The 21,544-nt window shown below is 41.8% G+C and overlaps 2 protein-coding genes across 2 annotated transcripts; both read left to right on the top strand.

Annotated features, from left to right (window-relative positions):
• Positions 1 to 840: 840 nt before the first annotated feature.
• stxbp3 (syntaxin binding protein 3) lies at positions 841 to 9,871 on the top strand. The gene is made up of 19 exons (XM_061077590.1): positions 841 to 910; positions 2,496 to 2,545; positions 2,984 to 3,065; positions 3,164 to 3,240; positions 3,369 to 3,441; positions 4,299 to 4,399; positions 4,818 to 4,963; positions 5,236 to 5,326; positions 5,627 to 5,751; positions 5,882 to 5,980; positions 6,068 to 6,125; positions 6,214 to 6,279; positions 6,593 to 6,673; positions 6,915 to 7,050; positions 7,184 to 7,290; positions 7,438 to 7,536; positions 8,340 to 8,425; positions 8,855 to 9,003; positions 9,194 to 9,871. The coding sequence occupies exons 1-19, from the start codon at positions 865 to 867 to the stop codon at positions 9,295 to 9,297; spliced, it is 1,776 nt and encodes a 591-aa protein (XP_060933573.1). The 5' UTR covers positions 841 to 864; the 3' UTR covers positions 9,298 to 9,871.
• A 1,968-nt stretch (positions 9,872 to 11,839) lies between these two features.
• ankmy1 (ankyrin repeat and MYND domain containing 1) lies at positions 11,840 to 21,426 on the top strand. Its single transcript, XM_061078162.1, has 22 exons — positions 11,840 to 11,863; positions 12,236 to 12,430; positions 13,522 to 13,668; positions 13,745 to 13,939; positions 14,265 to 14,506; positions 14,632 to 14,848; positions 15,063 to 15,221; positions 15,333 to 15,451; positions 15,630 to 15,830; positions 16,008 to 16,208; positions 16,377 to 16,476; positions 16,728 to 16,813; positions 16,909 to 17,080; positions 17,233 to 17,373; positions 17,482 to 17,571; positions 17,821 to 17,928; positions 18,020 to 18,142; positions 19,099 to 19,200; positions 19,583 to 19,748; positions 19,862 to 19,934; positions 20,040 to 20,194; positions 21,259 to 21,426. The coding sequence occupies exons 1-22, from the start codon at positions 11,840 to 11,842 to the stop codon at positions 21,345 to 21,347; spliced, it is 3,105 nt and encodes a 1,034-aa protein (XP_060934145.1). The 3' UTR covers positions 21,348 to 21,426.
• Positions 21,427 to 21,544: the final 118 nt, after the last annotated feature.

The raw sequence follows: 21,544 nt of genomic DNA, 5'->3' as shown, positions 1-21,544 counted from the left end.
AACACTTCTGCAGGTGCTGGATCAGAACAAACCTGTAAAACTGTAACGTCAGACAGAAGAATCAAAAAGTGGTTAAGGTGGTAAAGACGATTTGTACATATACATACAATGCATAAAACCACACTATACGAGAACATATTATATATGTTATATAATAAATCAGTCCAATATAAAGCTAGAATCGCATGATTGCAGATTACTATGAATATGGGAAGTTAGAATATTGGAAATATAAGTCATGAGATACAGAGTGAGAAATGTGGACATAGCTTACAAAGTAAAATCACAAGCGGAACTTCTGAACATATATCTCAAAACAAAGACTAAATATAATTAATTTTTACTAAAATGAAATTTATGCTTTTTTCTTATTTTATTCTTCACTTATTTTATGTTGACAGATGAGTAATTTGGTGTAACTCTTAACATCATTGTAAAATTACCCCAGAAACTACTGAACTTTTTTTTTTAAAGTCAAATTCAAAACTCTTAATAACTATCCAACCAGTGAACAGATATTAAAAGTGAAAATACCTTATACACATAATAGATTTCTTTTTACAGTATTTACTCTGATCTTCTGGGAAGATTTTGTGTAAGTTATTTCATTTAATTATTTTTTTGGCCATAAACTTTAATTATATTAAGGTATGTATTTTGTATTTTATGTGCCCTAATTTTGATGCATTTATTATTATTTTTTAACTAATTTATATCGCATTAATTAATTCATGTTTGAACTTTTTTTCATTGCCTTATTCGTTTCTCAATCAAAGAAACTACAACACTCCGTCGCACACTTGATGACGCGGGTGACGTTAGAAGAGGAGGACACAGGATACAGGAAGTGGAGGAAAAAGAAAGATGGCGGCGGTTTCGGATCACGGGCTGAAGAAAATAGTTTGGAAAAGTAAGTTCACGTCTAACGAAAGACTTTGTGACGTTCAGCGGAAGCAGCGTGCAACATTGTGTTATTATAACGTGAAGGGTTTAAAAGGGACTGTGTGTTATTTCATTGGACGTTTCTCACAGTGAACGTCATCTTCCAGATCTTGTTGTGTTTCACAACCGGAAGTTTACAAATGTGTGTGTGTCTACGTGAAGCGAGGTGACAACAACAGAATACACAATGAGCACCGTCCTGTCGTTTCACCGACACGTCCTCCTCTTGTGGCCCGGGTGTAGTTGCCCGGGGCCCCGCCTTGCACGGCTCCGTGTGCCGCTGACACACCGACACACACACACCGACACACACTCACACCAGGTTGTGTTGTTTCCGGAGGCATTGACACACCGAGACACCCTTCCACCAGGTTGTGTTGTTTCCGGTGACATTGACATACCCACACACACCCACACCAGGTTGTGTTGTTTCCGGTGGCGTTGACACACCGAGACACCCTTACACTAGGTTGTGTTGTTTCCGGTGACATTAACATACCCACACACACCCACACCAGCTTGTGTTGTTTCCGGTGGCGTTGGGGTGAAGTGACTCTACAGCACCAACATGTAGAGAGCAACGACCTGTCAGCTGGGTCCACTCCTTTAAAACCAGTGTGTGTGTAAGTGTGTGTGTTTGTGTTTGTGTATGTGTGTGTATGGCCCTCTGTTTCACTCTGTGTGTGTCTGTGTGAGTCCTTTATGATCTTTGTGAGGTGTGTGTGTGTTTGAATGTCCTTTTTCTGTGAAAGTGTGTGACCATGGTTACCAAGTGTAATTTGGAGTCTCCAAATGGAAACTGCCTAGACATACCCTCAGAAAAATGTGTAAAATATTCATTTTCTGTGATATTGTTATCAAACTTGAACCTGGTCTAGTCAAGGCTTCATGCTGGGGTCCCATTGTGTTTTCCAGCTCATAAGTCCCAGCTAGAGTCATCTGCAGACATCTTTTTCCAGAAAATATTCAGGCGGAAATAAAAAAAAAACTTCTACTACAGTGTGTTCCAACTACTATCACTCAATGCCAGTAGCACTTAGAGTGATTCTGACTTCTGGTGCGGAGTTCAGAATGTTACCTTTCAAAAGAGGCATATAGGCGAATTTCTACCCGCCTCTTAACAGGTTGAAACTAGTGAGCCCATCCACAAACACATCAGAAGAAGAAGAATCAATGATCACTAAGGGGGATGTGTAGTGGAGTGTTTCTGGGTTTTATTAAAACACCATCATTTAGAACAGTAAATAGAAGAACACTGTGTGTGTGTGTGTGGGAGAGAGAGAGAGAGGAACCTGTTAAAAAGCACAAACGATGACAAAATAAAGTGCAGCTTGGGATTTGTAATGCAATCCAATAAAAGGCTGGGAACGTAATATGTAATATGTGTTTTAAGAAGTGATTTTAATAGATTGTTCTGATTTTGAACGCCTCACATCCTCAGGCAGTCAAAGTCTGGTTAGAAGCTGGTTACTTTTGAATAAACACACAGTAATTTTTCCATCCCGGTTTGAGTCATGTTGTTTTTCATGAGTCATGTTCTGTGTCTCTTACAGGAATAAAGGAAACGATTATAGCAGACAGCAGAAAGTCGGATATATGGAAGGTAAGACAGCCCTCACTTCTTAAAGTTTAATCAAAAGGAAAGACGACCCCCCCCCGCTCCAGATCCAACTACAATGACTCTCAGTAAAGGCCAAACTGTCTCCCTAAATTCAACCAAGTGCCACACGCTCATCAGAAATCAGTCCCTTCAAAATATGCCAGATTTAGTTTCCATCAAGATCTATTAATTATTCACTGGGAAATCAGTGAAAATGTCTCTCTGTTAAATAAGGTGGAACAAATTCCTGCGTCTGAACCCAAAATTTAATACATTTTTTTGGGGGATTGATTCCAGTTGGCCACAGATTCTTGAAAAATAGAATTGTAATGTCTGTATTTTTGCAATTCCAGAACTTTTAATGTGTTGCTTCATAACCTGTCAGTTATATTTTTGTGATCCATAATTTGACTGTTGACTCCTGATTTATCGTCTTCCCAGATTTTGATTCTGGACCCTTTCACCACCAAGCTCCTGTCGTCATGCTGCAAAATGTCCGACCTGATGTCAGAAAAAATTACAAGTCAGTGAAACACTTTGTTGAGTTGTTTATTATTTAGTCGGTATGTGGATTTCTCCGTCGCTGCTGTTAAACTAAATATCTTGTTTTTAAATATGTAGTTGTGGAGGACCTGTACAGAATCAGGGAGCCTGTTCCAGAAATGAAGGCCATCTACTTCATGCCACCCACTGCTAAGGTTTGATATTATAACCCTGTAATGGTCATTTAGCCTTTTGGATTCCAGTTTTCATTTCTTTACATTGATTTCCTTTCTGATGGTGTTTCTTTCCTAGTTTCATTCTACCTTCTCTTTCTGACTTCTAGTGTGTTGATGCCTTCATCGCGGACTTCAAAACCAAACCCAAGTATAAAGCAGCTTACGTTTATTTCACTGACTGTAAGTAACAAACAAATATCGACTCCTATCAGCTAGGGATGGGGGGAAAAATCGATTCAGTTACAAATCGCGATTCTTGTTAATGACTATTTTAAATCGATATGCTGCCTCCCAAATCGATTTAAAAAAAAAATATATATATATATATATATATATTTTTTTTTTAAAACATATTTATTGGTTTATACCGGGGGGGATATATTGGGGGAGCAACATCACCCCAGAGCATGTTGACCAGCTCTTGTTTTTGCACAAGAATCTAAACATACCCAAGCACTAGCTTTGCATCGGCTACATGCAAACAACAATAGCCTACTTTTTGTTTATTTCAAAGTTTATATTTTAAGTAAACTTTTATTCATTGTATTTAATTAACCTTTTATTTATTGTTTAAAAGTAGCCTAAGTGGCATACATTTCTTAATCTGTCAGTTTGTGTGCAGTTGACAGGGGCTATACAATAATAGGGCACATTTTTATTTATTTTCTCTATTGGCCCGGCAGTCATTAAGTTAATGTTAATATTTGAAATAAAACTGGTAAAGCTCTAAGTGAATTTGACTGTGTTGTATTTGAAGGAAAGATTCAACATTTTTCCATGGTCCAGTATTTAAAAAAAAAAAAATAACCAAAAGAAATCCCAGGAAATCGTAATATCGAATCGCAATACTTACAGAATTGCAATACCCACAGAATCGCAATACATATCGTATCGCCACCTAAGTATCGTGATAGTATTGTATCGGGAGGTCCCTTCCGATTCCCGTCCCTACTATCAGCTATAGCAGCAACATAACTGAGACAATGACACAGAAAGTGACTTCAGCTCAATGGTTGTGATGTTTCTGTGTCCGACAGACTGTCCTGATGACCTGTTCAACAATATGAAGCTGTACTGTGGAAAGTACATACGAGTCTGTAAGGAAATCAACTTGTCCTTCATGCCACAAGAGGCACAAGTGAGTGGGGACAGCTTGTCTTCATCCTTTTGTCTCTTTTTATGCATTTTGTTGTGGTAACTTAGTACCTGAAGGAAAATCCCCTTGTTTGAAAGCTTGTTGCTTTGTAATTGAGAGAAAGAATTTTGCAGCGTTCTCTGTGAATTTTTGTGGGCGTCGGCTGCTTCAAGCTGTGACCTCATGATTTTGCTATGTTTGTAATATAGTGGCTTGAGAACAGCAACTAGTTCCATATTTTTGAGATCTTTTTCAAAGTATAATACAGTTCTTATTTATTTCTCCAAATATTTAGACATTTAGATCAGAAGCCAGCAAAATTATCACAAGATTGAAATGTTCCACACGCTGCTTTATTATTTGATTGTGTGTAGATTGTTAAAATAATGATTCGATAATAACAAGTAAACGTTTTTTTCAGGTGTTCACATGTGATAATCCGGGAGCTTTCCAAAGCATCTACAGTCCCAACAGCCAGGACAAAAAGAAAACCCTGGAGACCATCGCAGACCAGCTCGTCTCTCTCTGTGCCACGTTGGACGAGTATCCAGGAATCAGATACAGGAAGTATGTCAGAGAAGATTTGGTTTCTCAGCTTACAGCACACCTCAGCCCCTAAAGCACGGTTCAGGAGAGAAGCTTGAACGGATATCAGGATGTGTTATCTTCCTGTGGCAGAGGCTCAGGCTCAGGGCTCAGGTTGCAAGTGATCACATCAAATATCAAATGTCTTTTTACCTGATATGCTTGGCTTCACCAGACGGCAGAGTAACATTGCATCAGTTAAACCTATTTTAACCAACGACAAATCATGTATAAACTGTTTATATCATTTCTAGAGACAGCAAAATGGAGAATGCCAAGACTCTCGCAGAGCTGGTGGACAAAAAGCTGGAAAGACACTACGAGCTGGACGACAACGGCAAAAAGGTGAGACTCCTGCTGAGTGAGGAATGTTGGCAGTATAAACAAGGTCTTAGACCAGGGAGCAAATGAGAAACCCGAGATACAGTGTTCTCTCTCCATCGACAATTTAACAGTTAAACCTTGAGAAGTGTTGTCCTTCCTCAGACGTTTAAAAAGGAAAACGTTGTTGCTCAGTGGCAGCATTATCACAGCAAGCAAGGAAAACACCATGTGTCATAAAGCTGTAACCATGGTTTTTATAATATTAACATAGTATAAAAATATAATGAATGTTTCTTTTTGTGTATTTTCCCCTATCACCAGGTAAAGACTCAGGCCCAGCTGCTGATAGTGGAAAGAGGTTTTGACCCCGTCAGCCCCATCCTACACGAGCTGACCTACCAGGCCATGGCCTACGACCTCATCAACGTCCCCAACGACACCTACAAGTGATACAAGCTTTTCTCCCTGGAATTCTCCATATTCACACGTGCAAAATATGCTCCTATCAGTCAATGTGTCTTTCAGATTATAACATTTCTAGCTGAAACCCAATTATCTGGTCGTCTCTGTGGCCAGGTTCAAGTCCAAAGATGGCTCGGAGAAGCAGGCCCTGCTGAATGAGGACGACATGCTCTGGGTGAAGCTGAGGCACAAGCACATCGCTGAGGTCTCAGAGTAAGTGTGAGCAGCGTCTGATCGGTGGAGGTGTCCTGGTCCTGTCTTCCTCACGTCGACCCTCACCCTCTGTTTCTCTCACAACAGACAAATCCCCAAGATGGTAAAGGAAATAGCTGCAAGCAAGAAACAGCCAGATGGGAAGGTACAGTGCTTTTCGGTCTATTGGAACTATGAGTTTCATACTTGACTTAAAATACCTGAACAAACATTTGATTACGTTTTCTCTCTAGATCACAATTAACAACTTGGCCCAGATGATGAAGAAGATGCCTGCGTTCCGTAAACAGATGACTGAGGTAGGAAGCATCACTCTACTTAAAAAGCATTTACTCTTACCGTAAAGTTATCTGGTCAGCGTTTTTGCATTCTACCTCTAATTATAGCTCTAAGGGATCATCACGTTGGGTTGGGTGTGGAGTTGCAAAGCCATGTTTTCATGTGTGTTTAACTAAAGCATGTCGTAGCAGAAAAACTGAATTGAAAGTCATAATAATAATTATATGATATATACCTTTCTATTATGGGAAATCCTTTTGAAACTCCAATAATAATATGTATACAAATTAAAAGGGTCACACTGTTTCTCCCACATTGTTTTTGAATTCATAGCAAGCCGTTCACCTGCAGTTGGCCGAGGAGTGTATGCAACAATACTCCAACAACGTGGAGAAACTCTGCAAAGCCGAACAGGTCTGTCCGTGCTCCTGTTTATGTTTTGTTGGGGGGGGGGAAGTGCCAAACATTTTTGCCACTCAACCTAGATGGAGCGAGTCAGTGGGTGGACTGTTGTTTTAGTGAGTGGGGTTTGACATTTAACTCTTAACTCTGCTCCTAAAAAGTGTCATAAAGGAAAAGAGTGGGATTTTGGTACTGGTCATTCCCAGTATTCCCAGCCTTAATGAAAGATGAAACTTGTTCTGGCTCTGTGTAGGACCTCGCTTTGGGGTCGGACGTGGAAGGGCTGAAGGTCAAAGATCAGATGAGGACCCTGCTGCCGGTGCTGCTCCACCCGTACAGCACCCACGAGAAGGTCCGAGCCGTGCTGCTCTACATCTTCAGCCAAAGGGGTACGACCTTCCTCTCCACTCAGCAGATTAGTCTCTTTTCGTCCGTAAAGTAGTTCCTTGCTTTGTAGTCGTACATTATTATACATTATTAGACACTAAGACCCTGATTGTTTGTTTGTTTGTGTGTAAACAGGAACATCAGAAGAGAACTTGAACAAACTCATCCAACATGTCAAGATCGAGGATGAACGAGAATTTATCCTGAACTGGAAAGAACTGGGCGTCCTCATCATCGGATCGGTACGTGGAACAGACGAGAAGGTCGACCGATCGTGGACGAGTTCTTTATCTTGCGTTTCATCCTGTTCTCGTTTTGTTCGTCTTTTCAATTCTCTCGTCGGTGCCTGAATCCCACTTATTGTTTGTCATACGTATTTTTGTTTGCAGCAGAGTCTTATCTCTCAAAAACCATCCAGGCGCGATCGTTCCCAGGATCAGACGTACAACCTTTCCAGATGGACCCCTGTCATAAAAGATGTGATGGAGGTCAGTGAGGGGGGATTATTTCACTGTACAATTTATTCTTATATTCAGTCAGGTGTCAGCATTTATACTTTTATCCCAAACTCTTGTGTCAAAACTAATGCATGACTGTAGGTATGAGAATAATGTAAACGGCATAACTTGAAGGTTTGCGTTCAGGTAGGAGGTGGTGATTTAAAGGATGTAGGGTGCAGCTCAATCTAGGTCACCATGCTACTCCAGCCCCCCTGTGGGATTTGAGTGTTGACCCCTCGGGAGCGTCCCTCTGTTTCATCAACTCCCTCTACTGATTCTTAAGTGCTTATATCGCTGAAGCATTATATGTGTTCTGTAAAAGAGGTGAATACAACAAGGTTTTCTGTTCACTGCAGGATCCAGTTTCCTCCTGCAGCAGGAAACAGACTAGTCTTTGTTGAGCGGGAGCCTAGAGGGAAAGTTTTGGAGACATCAGATTGTTTCTCTCCATGTGAAGTTGTTTTGTTCACATACTACTGACGAACTACTGACGACAAAATCACACTTGTTTCCCTGCTAATTAGCTCTATTCACTGGAAAGGTAAGGTTTTAAGTAGTTTTCACAGACTACAGGTTTTATGTTGGGGAAAAAGAAAAGGTCAAACTCAAACAGAAGGAAAGTTTCAGGACCGTCAGATAAAAAAATCCAGGTTTCAAACTTGTTTTTAAATTGCTGGTTAGAAAGAAAGATACCTCACAAAATGTCGAACTAAATCAGAGCTCAAGAAGATTTTTGTCTCTGTGGGACTTAATTTATGCAGATGATAAGTTGATGATCCTTGACTTCTCAGGATGCTGTGGAGAACAAGCTGGACACCAGAGAGTGGCCCCACCAGTCCGAGTCTCCTGCTGCCTGGAACGGCTCCGGAGCTGTCAGGTGGGTTTTGTATGAGTCATCGCACGAGAACTGGGTCACTTAGTTTCTCTGCGAGAGATGCTCTGATCAGACTTTTTGACATTTGATCCCAATTACTTATCACCAACACTTTCCTTGTTTCACAGTGTTGCACGTTCCAGTTATCTTCTTATTTATTTTAACTGACAATAAATCAAACCTATCAGGAAATCAGTTTTCTCACTTTCCTCTGACAAAACAATCCCAGGGACACGTTTGAGTCATGTGCTATAATCTAGCGCCCTCCAGTGGTCATTTGTTCAACTGTATTCATCTCCTGTTTTGTGATGTGGTGTTTTTGTTGATAGTTTGATGTTTCCGGGTCTATGTTCGATATCCAGGGATATTTTTCCCATTTTACTTTCTTCCAGGATGCATATTTATGTTTTAATATTTCTAAATGCCCCTCAGCGCCCGTCAGAAGCCCAAGACCAGCTCTCAGGACGAGCGGCGGTCTGGCTCCCGCCTCATCATCTTCATTATCGGGGGCATGAGCTTCTCAGAGATGCGTTCTGCCTACGAGGTCACCCAGTCCGTCAAGTCCTGCGAGGTCATCATAGGTGAGTGTGTTGATTCCATAGATTAGGGGTTAAACTACCTCAAATTAGGTATTTGTGTATTTTTTTAATTTTACACCTTGTGCTAAATTGGTTTGGTTGCTGGTTGGTTATGATTTGGGGACTCCCATATTTAGTCTTTCCACATGAACACACTGATTGAGCCTAATATTTCTTTATACTTTGATTCCAGGGTCCTCCCACATTTTGACCCCCACCGGTCTCCTGGACGACATCAAGGCCCTGAGCAAACGTCCAATGGAGACTTTCACAGTAGAAGAGCGGAACAATGCCTGAGACCCCCCCCCCCCTCACATCCCTGCGTCTCATGTCTCTCTGCACACTGCACTCAAATCTACTTCCTGAATGGAAGGCTGAAGGGAATTTAACCTTAATACTCATCTTTATGTTTTCATACTCGTTTAAAAACCAAGTGCACATTAACAATAGGTGTGGAACAGATTCTCAATCCAAGACCTTTGGCCAGAAGAATATGGTCTGACTATGAAACTCAGCCATGTGCACATTGGCCTTATTAAAATGGACTTTTTCTCTTCCTACTGAGAACTTCTGAGATGGTCTAACTCGCCTCTCTGTGTTTTGCCTTTGTCCTTTGATAAACCTGCCTGTAATGTTTCATGTTAAAGAGCAACTCTCAGAAACCGAATGAATTTGGAGGAAAGAAGCATGAAGCTGATGTAAATACTGTACGTAAGCACTGAGTCCCTGCTCCACCACTTTGACCTTTTCAGTCCCTGCTGTTTATAAACACTTAATATAATTTTCAAGAGTGTCTTTAACATAGAATCTTTATGTTGTTGTTGTTGTTTTGAATGACTGACTAATAAAAGGATGAAGTTGTTCAAAACGAGTCAGAGTTTCAGTTAATCTTCTTTTTGCACTGAGATGGAGTTAAAAATCATTTCTGTAGCTTTGCTTGTTTCTATAGTATAATGTTGAGCTGTCTCTGAAGGTCCCATTCCCCGAGTTGTGCAGTCGCAGCTCCGACTTCAGTGTGCATGAGTTTTGAAGTTAGATTGTGGAGAAAACATGGACACTGTTAATAGAATATGATGCATTTAAGTGTGTAAAGTCTTTAAACAACACATTGACACTTCTTTACAAATATGCAGGCCCATAAGGGGGTCCCAGGAATAATTACATTCTCAGAGGGTGTCCTACTTGGAACCTCTGAATTAAGGGAATTATAGTGGATTTCCTTTATTCCTTTGACTAAACTGTTTTTTACACTTTTTTCCCCCCAGACTCCTTGAAGCTTTTCCGGCTAATTTCCATTAAAATAAGGGTTGTTAAGGTCGGGTCTCAGGAATATGCTGTTTGTCAATGCTGCAGAACCAATATTGTTGTCTAAAATTATAAATACATGAAGTAATAAAGAACTTAAGAACTAACGGCACTTGAAAGGAGAAATATCTTTAAGTTTTGACACGTCTCTGATGAAGCTGTGATGAAAACTGTCTTCCCATAATAACAAAGGGAGAATTACAGAGAACTAAGAGTCAGGAAAACAGTTTCAGGTAACACAAACACACAGGTGGTCATGCTCCAGTGATCCTACATGGAGGAGCACTTACCTTTAACAAGGTGACTTACTGTCTCTTTCCTCTTCTTTTGACAGTCAGCAAAGCAGAAACATAGTTTGATTATTTATATAATATAACACAACATACTGCATATCTAAATAATTAATAACAGTCACCCCTGAGAGTTTAATGTCACGGAAGAGTCTTCACATTTGAAGATGTGGCCCCAGAGAAGTTAATAATATTATAATAATATTCCACATTTTTACTTTGAGGTACTTGTGTCATCACAATAAGATGGAGATACGAACTACCTCAAAGCTCGATTTTTCACACAGTTTGACCGTGGCTAGGCGTCAAAGTTTGATTACGCCATCAAAACACGATGTTCTGTATCTCGGACAAACATGGACCATGAATCCTTTGATTCTGAGCCGTCAACAAACAACTCCACTCCTGCAGTGACAGTGTCAGGGGTCAAAGATCAAAGATCAAAGGAATCTTTATGTATTGCAAAGGTGACGTCTTTCTCTCTTTCAGAATTGGGACATTTCCTCAAACCGTCATCCTTCGCCAAAGGAGACGATGTTGTCATAACTCCGCTGTGCATTGTCCCATCACCACCAAACTGCTGTCTCATGATTAGAGTCCAGGCCTGAGCAGATCTATCTGGGGCCCGAGCACACAACAGTGGGAAGCCCTATTGAAATTGTAAGGATTATTTATGTTTTCAGGCAAATGAAATGGCTTTTTGAGGGCTTTAACATGCTCAAATTCTTACCAAAGTTTTCAGAAAATTTACGTATTGTGGAGTAATTTTAAATGGGCGTGGCAAAATGGCTCAACAGCGCCCCCTGGAACGTGTTCACATAGACCGTTCTTCACAAAAATCGTAGCCCAGGTCTATCATGACCAGACAAACAAAAAAGTCTCAAGGGGCATTATGAACAACGCAACAGAAAGCCTGCCATTTTGCATTTAGTGGCCATATTCCACATTTTTACTTTTAGGAACTACATTATTACATAATTATTATTTCATGTCTACACTTTGTGTTTCTAAGTTGTGTGTTGCTCTGTTATTAGTCCTGTCTTTGGTCTTCTCCTTCTCTTGCTGTTATATTGAAATAGGTGATGTATTTCTAGTTACTTAAAAGTTTCCACTGGGCGCATGCGTGAGGGGTTTCCATGACAACCACCGGGGAGACTTTAAGCGTTAGAAAACAAATCAGATGGAGATGTTGGAAACTTTTCTCCTCGGACTTTAGTTGTTTCCAGAGACTCGCTCCGGGTGACATGTCGTCGAGGAGCAGGAAAGGTGTTCGCCAGGCGGCAGGAGGAGCAGGAGGAGCCCGGGGAGGAGGAGGAGGTGGAGGAGGAAGAGGAGGAGGAAAAGGAGGAGGAGGAGGTGGAGGTGAGAAGCCGGGGTCAGGAGGAGCAGGAGGAGGAGGAGGAGGAGGAGGAGGAGGAGGAGGAGGAGGAGGAGGAGAAGGAGGAGGAGGAGGAGAAGGAGCAGAAGGAGGTGCAGGTGAGAAGCCGGAGTCACGAGGAGGAGGAGGAGGAGGAGGAGAAGGAGGAGGAGGAGGAGAAGGAGCAGGAGGAGGAGGAGGAGGAGAAGGAGCAGGTGGAGGTGAGAAGCCGGAGTCAGGAGGACACACAGCTGACCACCAAGCAGCTCCCCCCTGGGACCAGGACCAGGACCAGGAGCGGCTCGTCCTCTGGGTCCAGGACCAGGACCAGGAGCGGCTGGTCCTCGGGGTCCAGGACCAGGACCAGGAGCGGCTCGTCCTCGGGGTCCAGGAGGGAAGCGACGGCTCCAGATACGAGGGACAGTTTCTGGACGGCTTGAAACACGGAAGAGGAAAATACACCTTTGTCAACGGAGAGGTACGAGATGTTTAACTTCATATTAATCAGAGGTAAATATTCACATTCAGGAGGAGACTCCATTGTTTTTAATCAAGTCACAACCGACTCTGACCAGGGAATTAAAATTGCAGTATTTATAAATATACAGATGTATATTAAAGGTTAAAACATACAAGATAAAATGTGGTAACATGAATTTGAAATAGTCAAGTTAAGTACAAGTACCTCAAACTACAATACCCGGAAATGCTCCTTGTACTTTCCACTACTTGATGACTATGGGCTGCCGTTTGTCAGGCAGCTCACGCTGAAAATAACAGCAACATTTTGTCACATTTAGCTTCAAACCATGTTTAAAAAACTGGTGTGAAGATGGTTTTTGCAGATTAACAACACATTTGTGAACTAAGAGATATTTTAAATATTTAAATCCAAATGTTAAATGTTACACTTAAATGTTAAATGTTAAATGTTAAATCTAAATGCTAAATCTAAATCTTAAATTTAAATCTAAATGTTAAATTTAAATCTAAATCTAAATGTTAAATCTAAATCTAAATGTTAAATTTAAATTTAAATTTAAATTTAAATGTTAAATCTAAATGTTAAATTTAAATCTTAATGTTAAATTTAAATCTAAATGTTAAATCTGAATCTAAATCTAAATGTTTAATCTAAATGTTAAATCTAAATCTAAATGTTAAATCTAAATGTTTCGTGTGAAACAAAATATTTAACTAATATGCAAATTCAAATGCCGGTTACAGGAAGTAGTAACAAAATAAAAGCTCAAGGAGGTCAGAGTGTGTTTATAGTGGCAAATAACGAATAAATCTTATCCGGGGAAATGGACTAGTCTTGGACATGGATTATCGTGATATAAATACTCAAGTTAAGTACAAGTACCTCAAAGTACAATACCTGTAAAGGCTCCTTGTACTTTCCACTACTTGATGACTTGTTATACTGCTGGGTAGCTTGTGAGGTCATCTTAATCTAGTATAACACATGACACTAGTAAGTATAATAAAATATATTCAATTATATTCAAGTAAAGTACACTTTAGCGGCCTCCTGCAGTACCTGAAGCTGTCTGCTCCTCTGTGTAGTACCACGAGGGCTTTTACTACAAAGACTACCGACATGGGAACGGACAATACTGCTGGCCCATGGGACAGAAGTTCACTGGCAAGTTCTACCTCAACCGGCGGGAAGGATACGGACACCAAGTGTTTCTTAACGGAGCCACATTTCAGGTAGACTGGTTGCGTGGATGATGACCTTGTGGATTCAAATACCAGCTCATAGTAAACACCCTCTCCCCCTCCTCAGGGTTTGTTCCACATGGACCACAGGCTGGGTCCGGGGGTGGTGACCTATTCTGATGGTTGTCAGAATGTGGGACTGTGGGTCGGGCCGCTCCTCCTGAGGTTCTGCTCCCCTTTAGAGGAGGGCTTTAGTCTCAAGAACTTTCCTGAGTATGCTGCCCTCATGGACCCAGCTGCCACCCCAGATTCCCTGACTCAGGTACTGTGTTCCCGCTGAAACATCTGCATGAAGTATTTGGCTGCAAGAATCAAGTTTTACTGATTTTAATACAATGTCAGGGTCCAGGCTGGAAGTTGTCAAACCCCTCATCTGACCGTAGATTTGTGTTTTTAAATCAAATGTGTTGAATTAAATATTTACACAATTACAAAAACGATTCTGAACTGACCCCTGTGCTTCTCTCTTGTCTTTATCAGCCGCCCATTCTCGATTTCCCGAAGGTAAACTTCTCCTACGATGAGTAATTACATGATATTTGTGACTTAATTGAAAGCAAATGAACTGGACCCCCTGTTCTCATCAGACTCAAGCAGACAGAGACCTGCTGCTCGTGGATGAGGACTGTATCTACCCCCCCGGCATCGAGAGGTTTTGCACCAACGGAGATCTTCTGCCTCTGCCTCCACGCCGGAGAAAAATGCTGGATCAGCAATTTTTTGGCAAACTGTGGGAGCCGGAGATGAATCCGTACCTGGGCTATAAACGAGACCCATACGCCAATTTGTCATTTCACGTCCGCCTGCAGGAGAACATACACAAACACAGGTCAGACATGTGTTATAACTTAAAAGTGCTGGTTGGAGTAGTGGGAGGAGCCACACATCTTGTAGAAGTGACTGCAAACGTGACTGAAAGTGTCTAACATGTAGGTTTCCATGTGTGTTTCTCAGACGACTGGCTGAACACGTGTCCTGGGACGTGGCTGCCGTCCTCTCCATGAACAGGGACGGTTTCGGTCCCAAAGGGATTCTGGAGGTGTCCTCCGAGCAGCTGATCCGACACGCCTCACGGGGGGAGCTGGCGGCTGTCGCTCAGATCCTCAAGCGTCGGACGGTTTACCCCGATGTCGCAGATTCACAGGACAACACTGCACTGATCGCCGCCACAGTAAGACTCTATTCATTGTTTAGCCTTTTGTTTGTTAAATCAACTCTATGCAACTTAGAATAGTAGCTTCAAGATCAGTTGGTACACTGACTTGGAATAGGGAGAATGTTTCAGCTTCTCATTCCCTCTCCTCTTGTTGTTCTCTGTAACTTTAGTGATATTTGTTGGCGTAAAATTCAGAGTGTCCCTGACTACTGTTCTGTGTGTCTGCCAGATAAACAACCGCCATGATGTGATCTGCCTGTTGTTGAACAGAGGCGTTCATATAGACAAGCTGAACTGTGAAGGGATGTCTGCCCTCGCCGTGTGTCTTGTCCTCTTCTACCCTTTCCACTCTCTGAACACCACCATGTTGGAATCTCCTCAAACCCAAGTAAGAACTTTATCCCTTTTCCTGTTTTCTCATAATCTGTAGTTCAAATTTGTGTCTTGCACTGAAAACAAACTGAAACAAAACTCTTTGCATTGTCCGATGTGTTGTCAGGTTCTAAAGAAATCATCTTCATGTGGGAGCAGTTCCCGGATCAGCCATGTGGACTTCACCAGGGCCCCACACAGCAGACCCCAGACCTCTAACACAACCCTGAGCCAGCACTCGGATCGGTAGGAGTGTCGCTATCAACACTGCTCTGACACATTATTCTGCAGAAACTGTATATTAACATATTCCATGTCTTTTTGGCTAATAATTAAGAGAAAGCAAAATGATAATAGTCATGAAAATGTTGCATTTATATATTCATTTGATGTGTGAATTTAATTTGTTGTTGTTTCTTTTCAGGACGGCCGAAAAACCAACCGACCACATCTCACATCCCAGTGAGCTCGTCCCCGAGTTGGAGAGGAGAGTCAGTCGATCTGAAACAAAACTCTCATCTTCATGTGGGAGCAGTTCCCAGATCAGCCAAGTGGACTTTACCAGGGACCCACTTCACAGCAGACCCCAGACCTCTAACACAACCCTGAGCCAGCACTCGGATCGGTAGGAGTGTCACTATCAACACTGCTCTGACACATTATTCTGCAGAAACTGTATATTAATATATTCCATGTCTTTTTGGCTAATAATTAAGAGAAAGCAAAATGATAATAGTCATGAAAATGTTGCATCTAATATTCATTTGATGTGTGAATTTAATTTGTTGTTGTTTCTTTTCAGGACGTCCGAAGAACCAACCGACCACATCTCACATCCCAGTGAGCTCGTCCCCGAGTTGGAGAGGAGAGTCAGTCGATCTGAAACAAAACTCTCATCTTCATGTGGGAGCAGTTCCCAGATCAGCCAAGTGGACTTTACCAGGGACCCACTTCACAGCAGACCCCAGACCTCTAACACAACCCTGAGCCAGCACTCACACCGGTAGGACACACTTTATTCTGCAGAAACTGTGTATTCATATATTCCATGTCTTTTTGGATAATAATTAAGAGAAACCAAAATGATAATAGTCATGAAAATGTTGCCTTTATATATTTGTTTTCAGTTTCATTTGATGTGTGAATTTAATTAGTTGTGGTGTCTTTTCAGGACGGCAGAAGAACCAACCGCCCACATCTCACATCCCATTGAGCTCGTCCCAGAGTTGGAGAGGAGATTCAGTCGAGCTGATTCAGCAGGAGAAGTTCGGGTATTCTAGTTTTCTACGTGTTCCCGATTGTTTTTCACCAAGATCCATGAATTGCTTCAGAAATCAGTGAAAATGTAAATGTTAAAAATGTCTTATTTTCACCTCCTGTTGTGTATCAACGTTCCATTGAGTGTCATGATTAACCCATCCTGTGGTTTTAATGAAACCTTGCTTAGGAACAAACAGAGAAACATACAAATTTATAAAAATCTACAGGAGTAACAGGTGGTCATCTTGTGTGTTTGTTGCAGGACGACACTTCCTGCTCCGTCAGCAGCACCACGACCCTCCAGGACACAGAGGAGACTGAACACAAAATGGCTGCCATGACAATTGAGTCAGTTCTCTCTCTTCCTCTGCGCTGTTCTGTTCCGATTATACTTTGCGTGTGTCTCTGTGTAAGTTTAACATGTTGTGTGTCCGCCTGAGCAGAAACAATGCTCGATTGGAAACCCTGAAGATTCTGTTGGAGCGGGGGGCCGACCCCAACCTCTCCAGGGTCCCCATGCCTGTCCTCTTCTTAGCCATCATGGCGTCCGACATTGACGGCGTCCGGAGGCTGCTGCTGGGTGGCGCTCGTACTGACATTCCCCTTCTACCTCAGGTAGGGAATTCATAATCCCCCTCCTCTAAAGGAAGTGTTTATTTATGGCAGGTTGAGCCAAAGACAAACCGCATTTGTGTGATGTCACAACCTGTAAACAAAGACAATCCATAAAACATCCAATTCCCCTCGACCTCTCATCCTTGTTGTAGAGGAAAGGCCTTTACCCGCTGCACGTGGCTGCAGCCCTGCCGGGGGGGGCAGGTCTCCGGATCACAGAGATGCTGTTCTGTGCCATCACCGACCCGGACGCACAGGCGTGTGACCAGGACGACATCTACGAACCAGATAAGGTGCGTGTCTCCTGTCACGCCTCATAACAGAATTTATTGAAGCTGATTGATGAGCTCAGAAGAATTTGTTTTCATTCTCGTTCTTTTCGGACTTTCCAGAAGTCTCAGGAAACACTGAGCGCTGACGAGCAGCCACGTCGGAACGGAGGAGGCAGAACCGCTCTGCACGTGGCCTGTCAGAGAGTCAGTGACGACCAGGTCAGTACTGAGTGTGCACACACTCACAACCACACACTCACAACATCACCTCACTCACACGACACAAAGACGGGTCAGGTCTGCAGTATGATGTACAAATAATAATACACAACTCTGCTGTTGCCTCTCCATAAGATGAGAGCAGCAGGAGGTTTAGTGTGAGGCAGATCACAAATATCACACAGTCCACTCACAGTGTGTTCATGTTCCATTTAAAGAACCTGTGTGTGTTTGATTGTTGTTTCTCAGGATGCCGGTAAGGTCGTGGCCCTCCTGCTCTCACACAGAGCCAGCACACACCTCCTCTGGAGTGGACACTCCCCTCTCTCTCTGGCTATAGCAAGTGGCAATAAACAGGTGGATACCACACACAGACACACACACACACACACACACACACACTTTACAAACATGCACAATAGCTAACTCTGTCTTTGACTGTTGTTAGGCGGTGAAGGAGCTGTTGAGAGGAGGCGCAGATCCGAACCTCCCTCTGGGCCGAGAGGTGGGCAGCGCCCTCTGTGCCGTCGCCAACATCAACTACCACTGGAGGGACGACAGACTCCAACTGGTAACACACAAACACACAATACACAAACACACAAAATGGTATCCCCCTGGTGGGCCGTGAGAGGTCATCAGAAAATAAATAGATAAACAAGTTTCAGATTTGTAAGTAAGTGTTTAATACCACCAAACATTAAAGATTGATTAAAAAAAAGTTGTCATCACAGGAAACAAAGACATGAGATTTAAATTCCACATTTTATTTGACCTATACAGCAGGTGTAGTTTTATTTGCTGACCGTCACATTAACACTGAAACACCTTATGTATATCTGGTTACGCCTCAAATGTGTTATCGTTGTCATGCTCTGTTATACAAACAGTAAGAACATATTTTTAACCCTAACCCTATTTGCACTTACTGTTTTTTTTTACATTGGTTGCCTTGCAAATCGTTACGCTTCAATGTGGATGTTATTGGATTTGCACTGCATATGCCTGCATTCATATACAATTATTTTTGCTATAAAATTTGTGATATGTGTGATTCTAGTCCTGTGTGTGGATCATATAGTTGTGATTTAAAGGTGTGGGTGGGCCGCACACATTTTTCAGTTTTCAAATATATTCTTAAGTTTGGGAATGGCTGCCCTACACCAAAAAGTGCATAAAGGTTTATTTAAAAATGTACATTTATCAGCAGAATGAACTTTGGTACGGTGACATTTGTCTAAATATTTGTTGTTGTTTACTTTTGAGTCTGTGTTTATCTTCTCACCTGTTTTCCAATATGACTATAATTAATTGAGAAAGTGAGACTCAGTTTCACATGTTACATTTGAAAACAACACAGATCACTGCGCACTAAGCTGTTTTGAGTCATTCAGTCCTGTGTGTGTGTGTGTGTGTGTGTGTGTGTGTGTGTGTGTGTGTGTGTGTGTGTGTGTTCGTGTGTGTGTGTGTGTGTGTGTGTGTGTGTGTGTGTGTGTGTGTGTGTGTGTGTGTGTGTGTCTGCCGCAGCTGGACATGTTAGTTCAGGCTGGTGCTGACTTCCTGATGCCGATCATGGTGGGTGGCGTCGAGGGAACCGCAGTGGACTTTGCATACAACTCCTTTCACCAGGTAACGCACCTTCTGTAAGAACGCTGTGTAGGTGATTCAAAGAGTCACCACTATATTGTGTTATGTGCAGTCCAATACACCTCAATACAATAACTCCTGCATTAGTCCTACTTTTGTGATTATTTTGATGTTTATTTTGTGTCAGTGGTGCTGATCCAGTGTCTCTGTGCTTGTTGAGGCTGTAGTGAGTTCTGATTTTTACTGTAAGATATTAAATCGACAAATATCCATATTGTTGCATCACTGATGGAGTTGAAGCACCTCTTCTCTGACACTCTGTCAACAAACTGGATTAAGTAAACAAGCCCTGAGAATTGTTTTGTTTCTATGACTTATTTCTGAATCTGAACATCTTGTCTGTGCGTTAAATGTTCCTATCCAGGACGGGCGTATTGCCCACACTCCCTATCTCACTCTGACACATCGGGAGAGGGAGACATTCAACAAACGGCACCAGCTCCTGAGCATGATGGGAAATCTGCTGAGACAGACGGCTGTCCAGAGGGAGAAGGAGGCTCTAGAGAGAGAGCAGCAGCTCAGACTAAATGGTCAGGGTGCTATCATGATGTTTTTGAAGTGTGCCTGTAAATAACACTCTGTGTATCACTGTGTTGATGTGAACTAACAGGAAACAGTAACATAGAGAGGTTTGTGTACACAGAGCCTGGGGCCAGCTCCTCCAACAAGCCCCGCCTCAGACGGAAAGGTCGCAGACGCAATGTAGAAAAATACAGGTACATGTCAATGAAGCATGTTAATATTGTCCCGTTTCTTTTTCTAACAAAATGGTCATTAAAAATAACTGTTTCCAACTCTATTTGTGTGAATTTCCTTTCCAGGATTCCCTTGTTTAAGTTCTGCTATGACTGCGGTCGCTCTGCGTCCGTGACGCTGACGTCTTGTTTCAGCTGCCACAAGGTTTCCTTCTGCTCGCAGGACTGTAAACTGAAGGCATGGAAGGCCAGACACAGGGACGAGTGTGTCAAGCCGAAAGGTGGGAATCTTCTTCAGTTACACTACCTCCAACAAAATCCTTTTACAGGAGATGCTCAGAAATATAACTAGGGTTGCAAAATTCCGGGAATTTTCAAAGTGGGAAACTTTCCATGGGAATTAACGGGAATTAACGGGAATTAACGGGAATTAACGGGAATTAACGGGAATAAACTGGAAATGTTGTGGGTAATTTATACTAACTGTATTTACCTTGTCATATACAGACATAAATACAAACATTTTGTTGTGTCATAGGCTGATTTGAGCCCTGAGGAAACTTTGGGCACTTGACTATATGCTTCTGCATCGTTGTGTCATTCTTAACATAGGTCTTTGCACAGTATTTGCAAACGTACACAGCCTTTCCTTCTACATTGGATGGGGTGAAATGCCTACACACATGAGATAGTGCACGTGGCATTGTTCTGTAGAATAAGATGAGAAAAAAGTTTGTAAAAAACACTAATGCAATGCCAGAGATATAAATAGTTAGCCAAACAATTGGAATCATCTGTAAACATATTTTAAAATTGATGGATAAATGAATGGAAATAGGCTAGATGATCAGATGAACCATCCTCAATCAGCATGCTAATATATTTTCTCCAGTAATATCATTGAAACTTACCTGACTAGTCCTTCACTCTACAGCAGGCCTCAATAGCCCTGCTGTAGAGTGAAGCATGCTGGGAGTTATCTGTGCATGTGATGGAAGAATGCACAGTGGAGGGTTGAAACTCAACATGTAGCGTGTGCTGCATTCCATACATGCATAAAATACATAAAATAGAGTTTTGAATGATGTTTTTATTGCTCACCCTTAATTTGCATAGTTTTAGTTTTTTTCAAAATTCCCAAAATTCCCGAGCTTAATATTCCCGTGGAAAGTTTCCGGAAAGTTTCCGGAAATTTACCGGAAACTTTCCGCCCCTTTGCAACCCTAAATATAACTAAATAAGCTTTTGGTCAAATAAAAAGTCCAACCTAGTGTTTTTCACCTTTGATATTTACAGAGAATATGATAAAAGTTTGTAAATCCTGTGTCTGTCTCTCTGGTTCCAGTGTCTGGATCCCAGAGGAAGGTCGTGGTCCACAAGCATCTGACAGAGAAGGTCCAAGTCAAGAGGAAGCATAACTACAGCCACATCTGACTGTATCGAGTTAAAACTCCATACGCTGTCACATTCTGTCTTCAGTTTATCTATTCACTTTATTGTTGAGGAAGACATTTAGTGCAATGATAATTACTTATTGACATTGTGTTTTATAAACATTTTGTTCTAAGTATCACAGGTAAAAGTTCCTTAATCCCGTGACTGATATTATACTGATATTTGAATTGTTGTAC

This window comes from Limanda limanda, chromosome 9 (genome assembly GCF_963576545.1).
Source record: "Limanda limanda chromosome 9, fLimLim1.1, whole genome shotgun sequence".
NCBI classification, from domain to species: domain Eukaryota; kingdom Metazoa; phylum Chordata; class Actinopteri; order Pleuronectiformes; family Pleuronectidae; genus Limanda; species Limanda limanda.
Note: the sequence above shows the minus strand (reverse complement) of the source record. Positions and strands in the feature narration are given on the sequence as shown.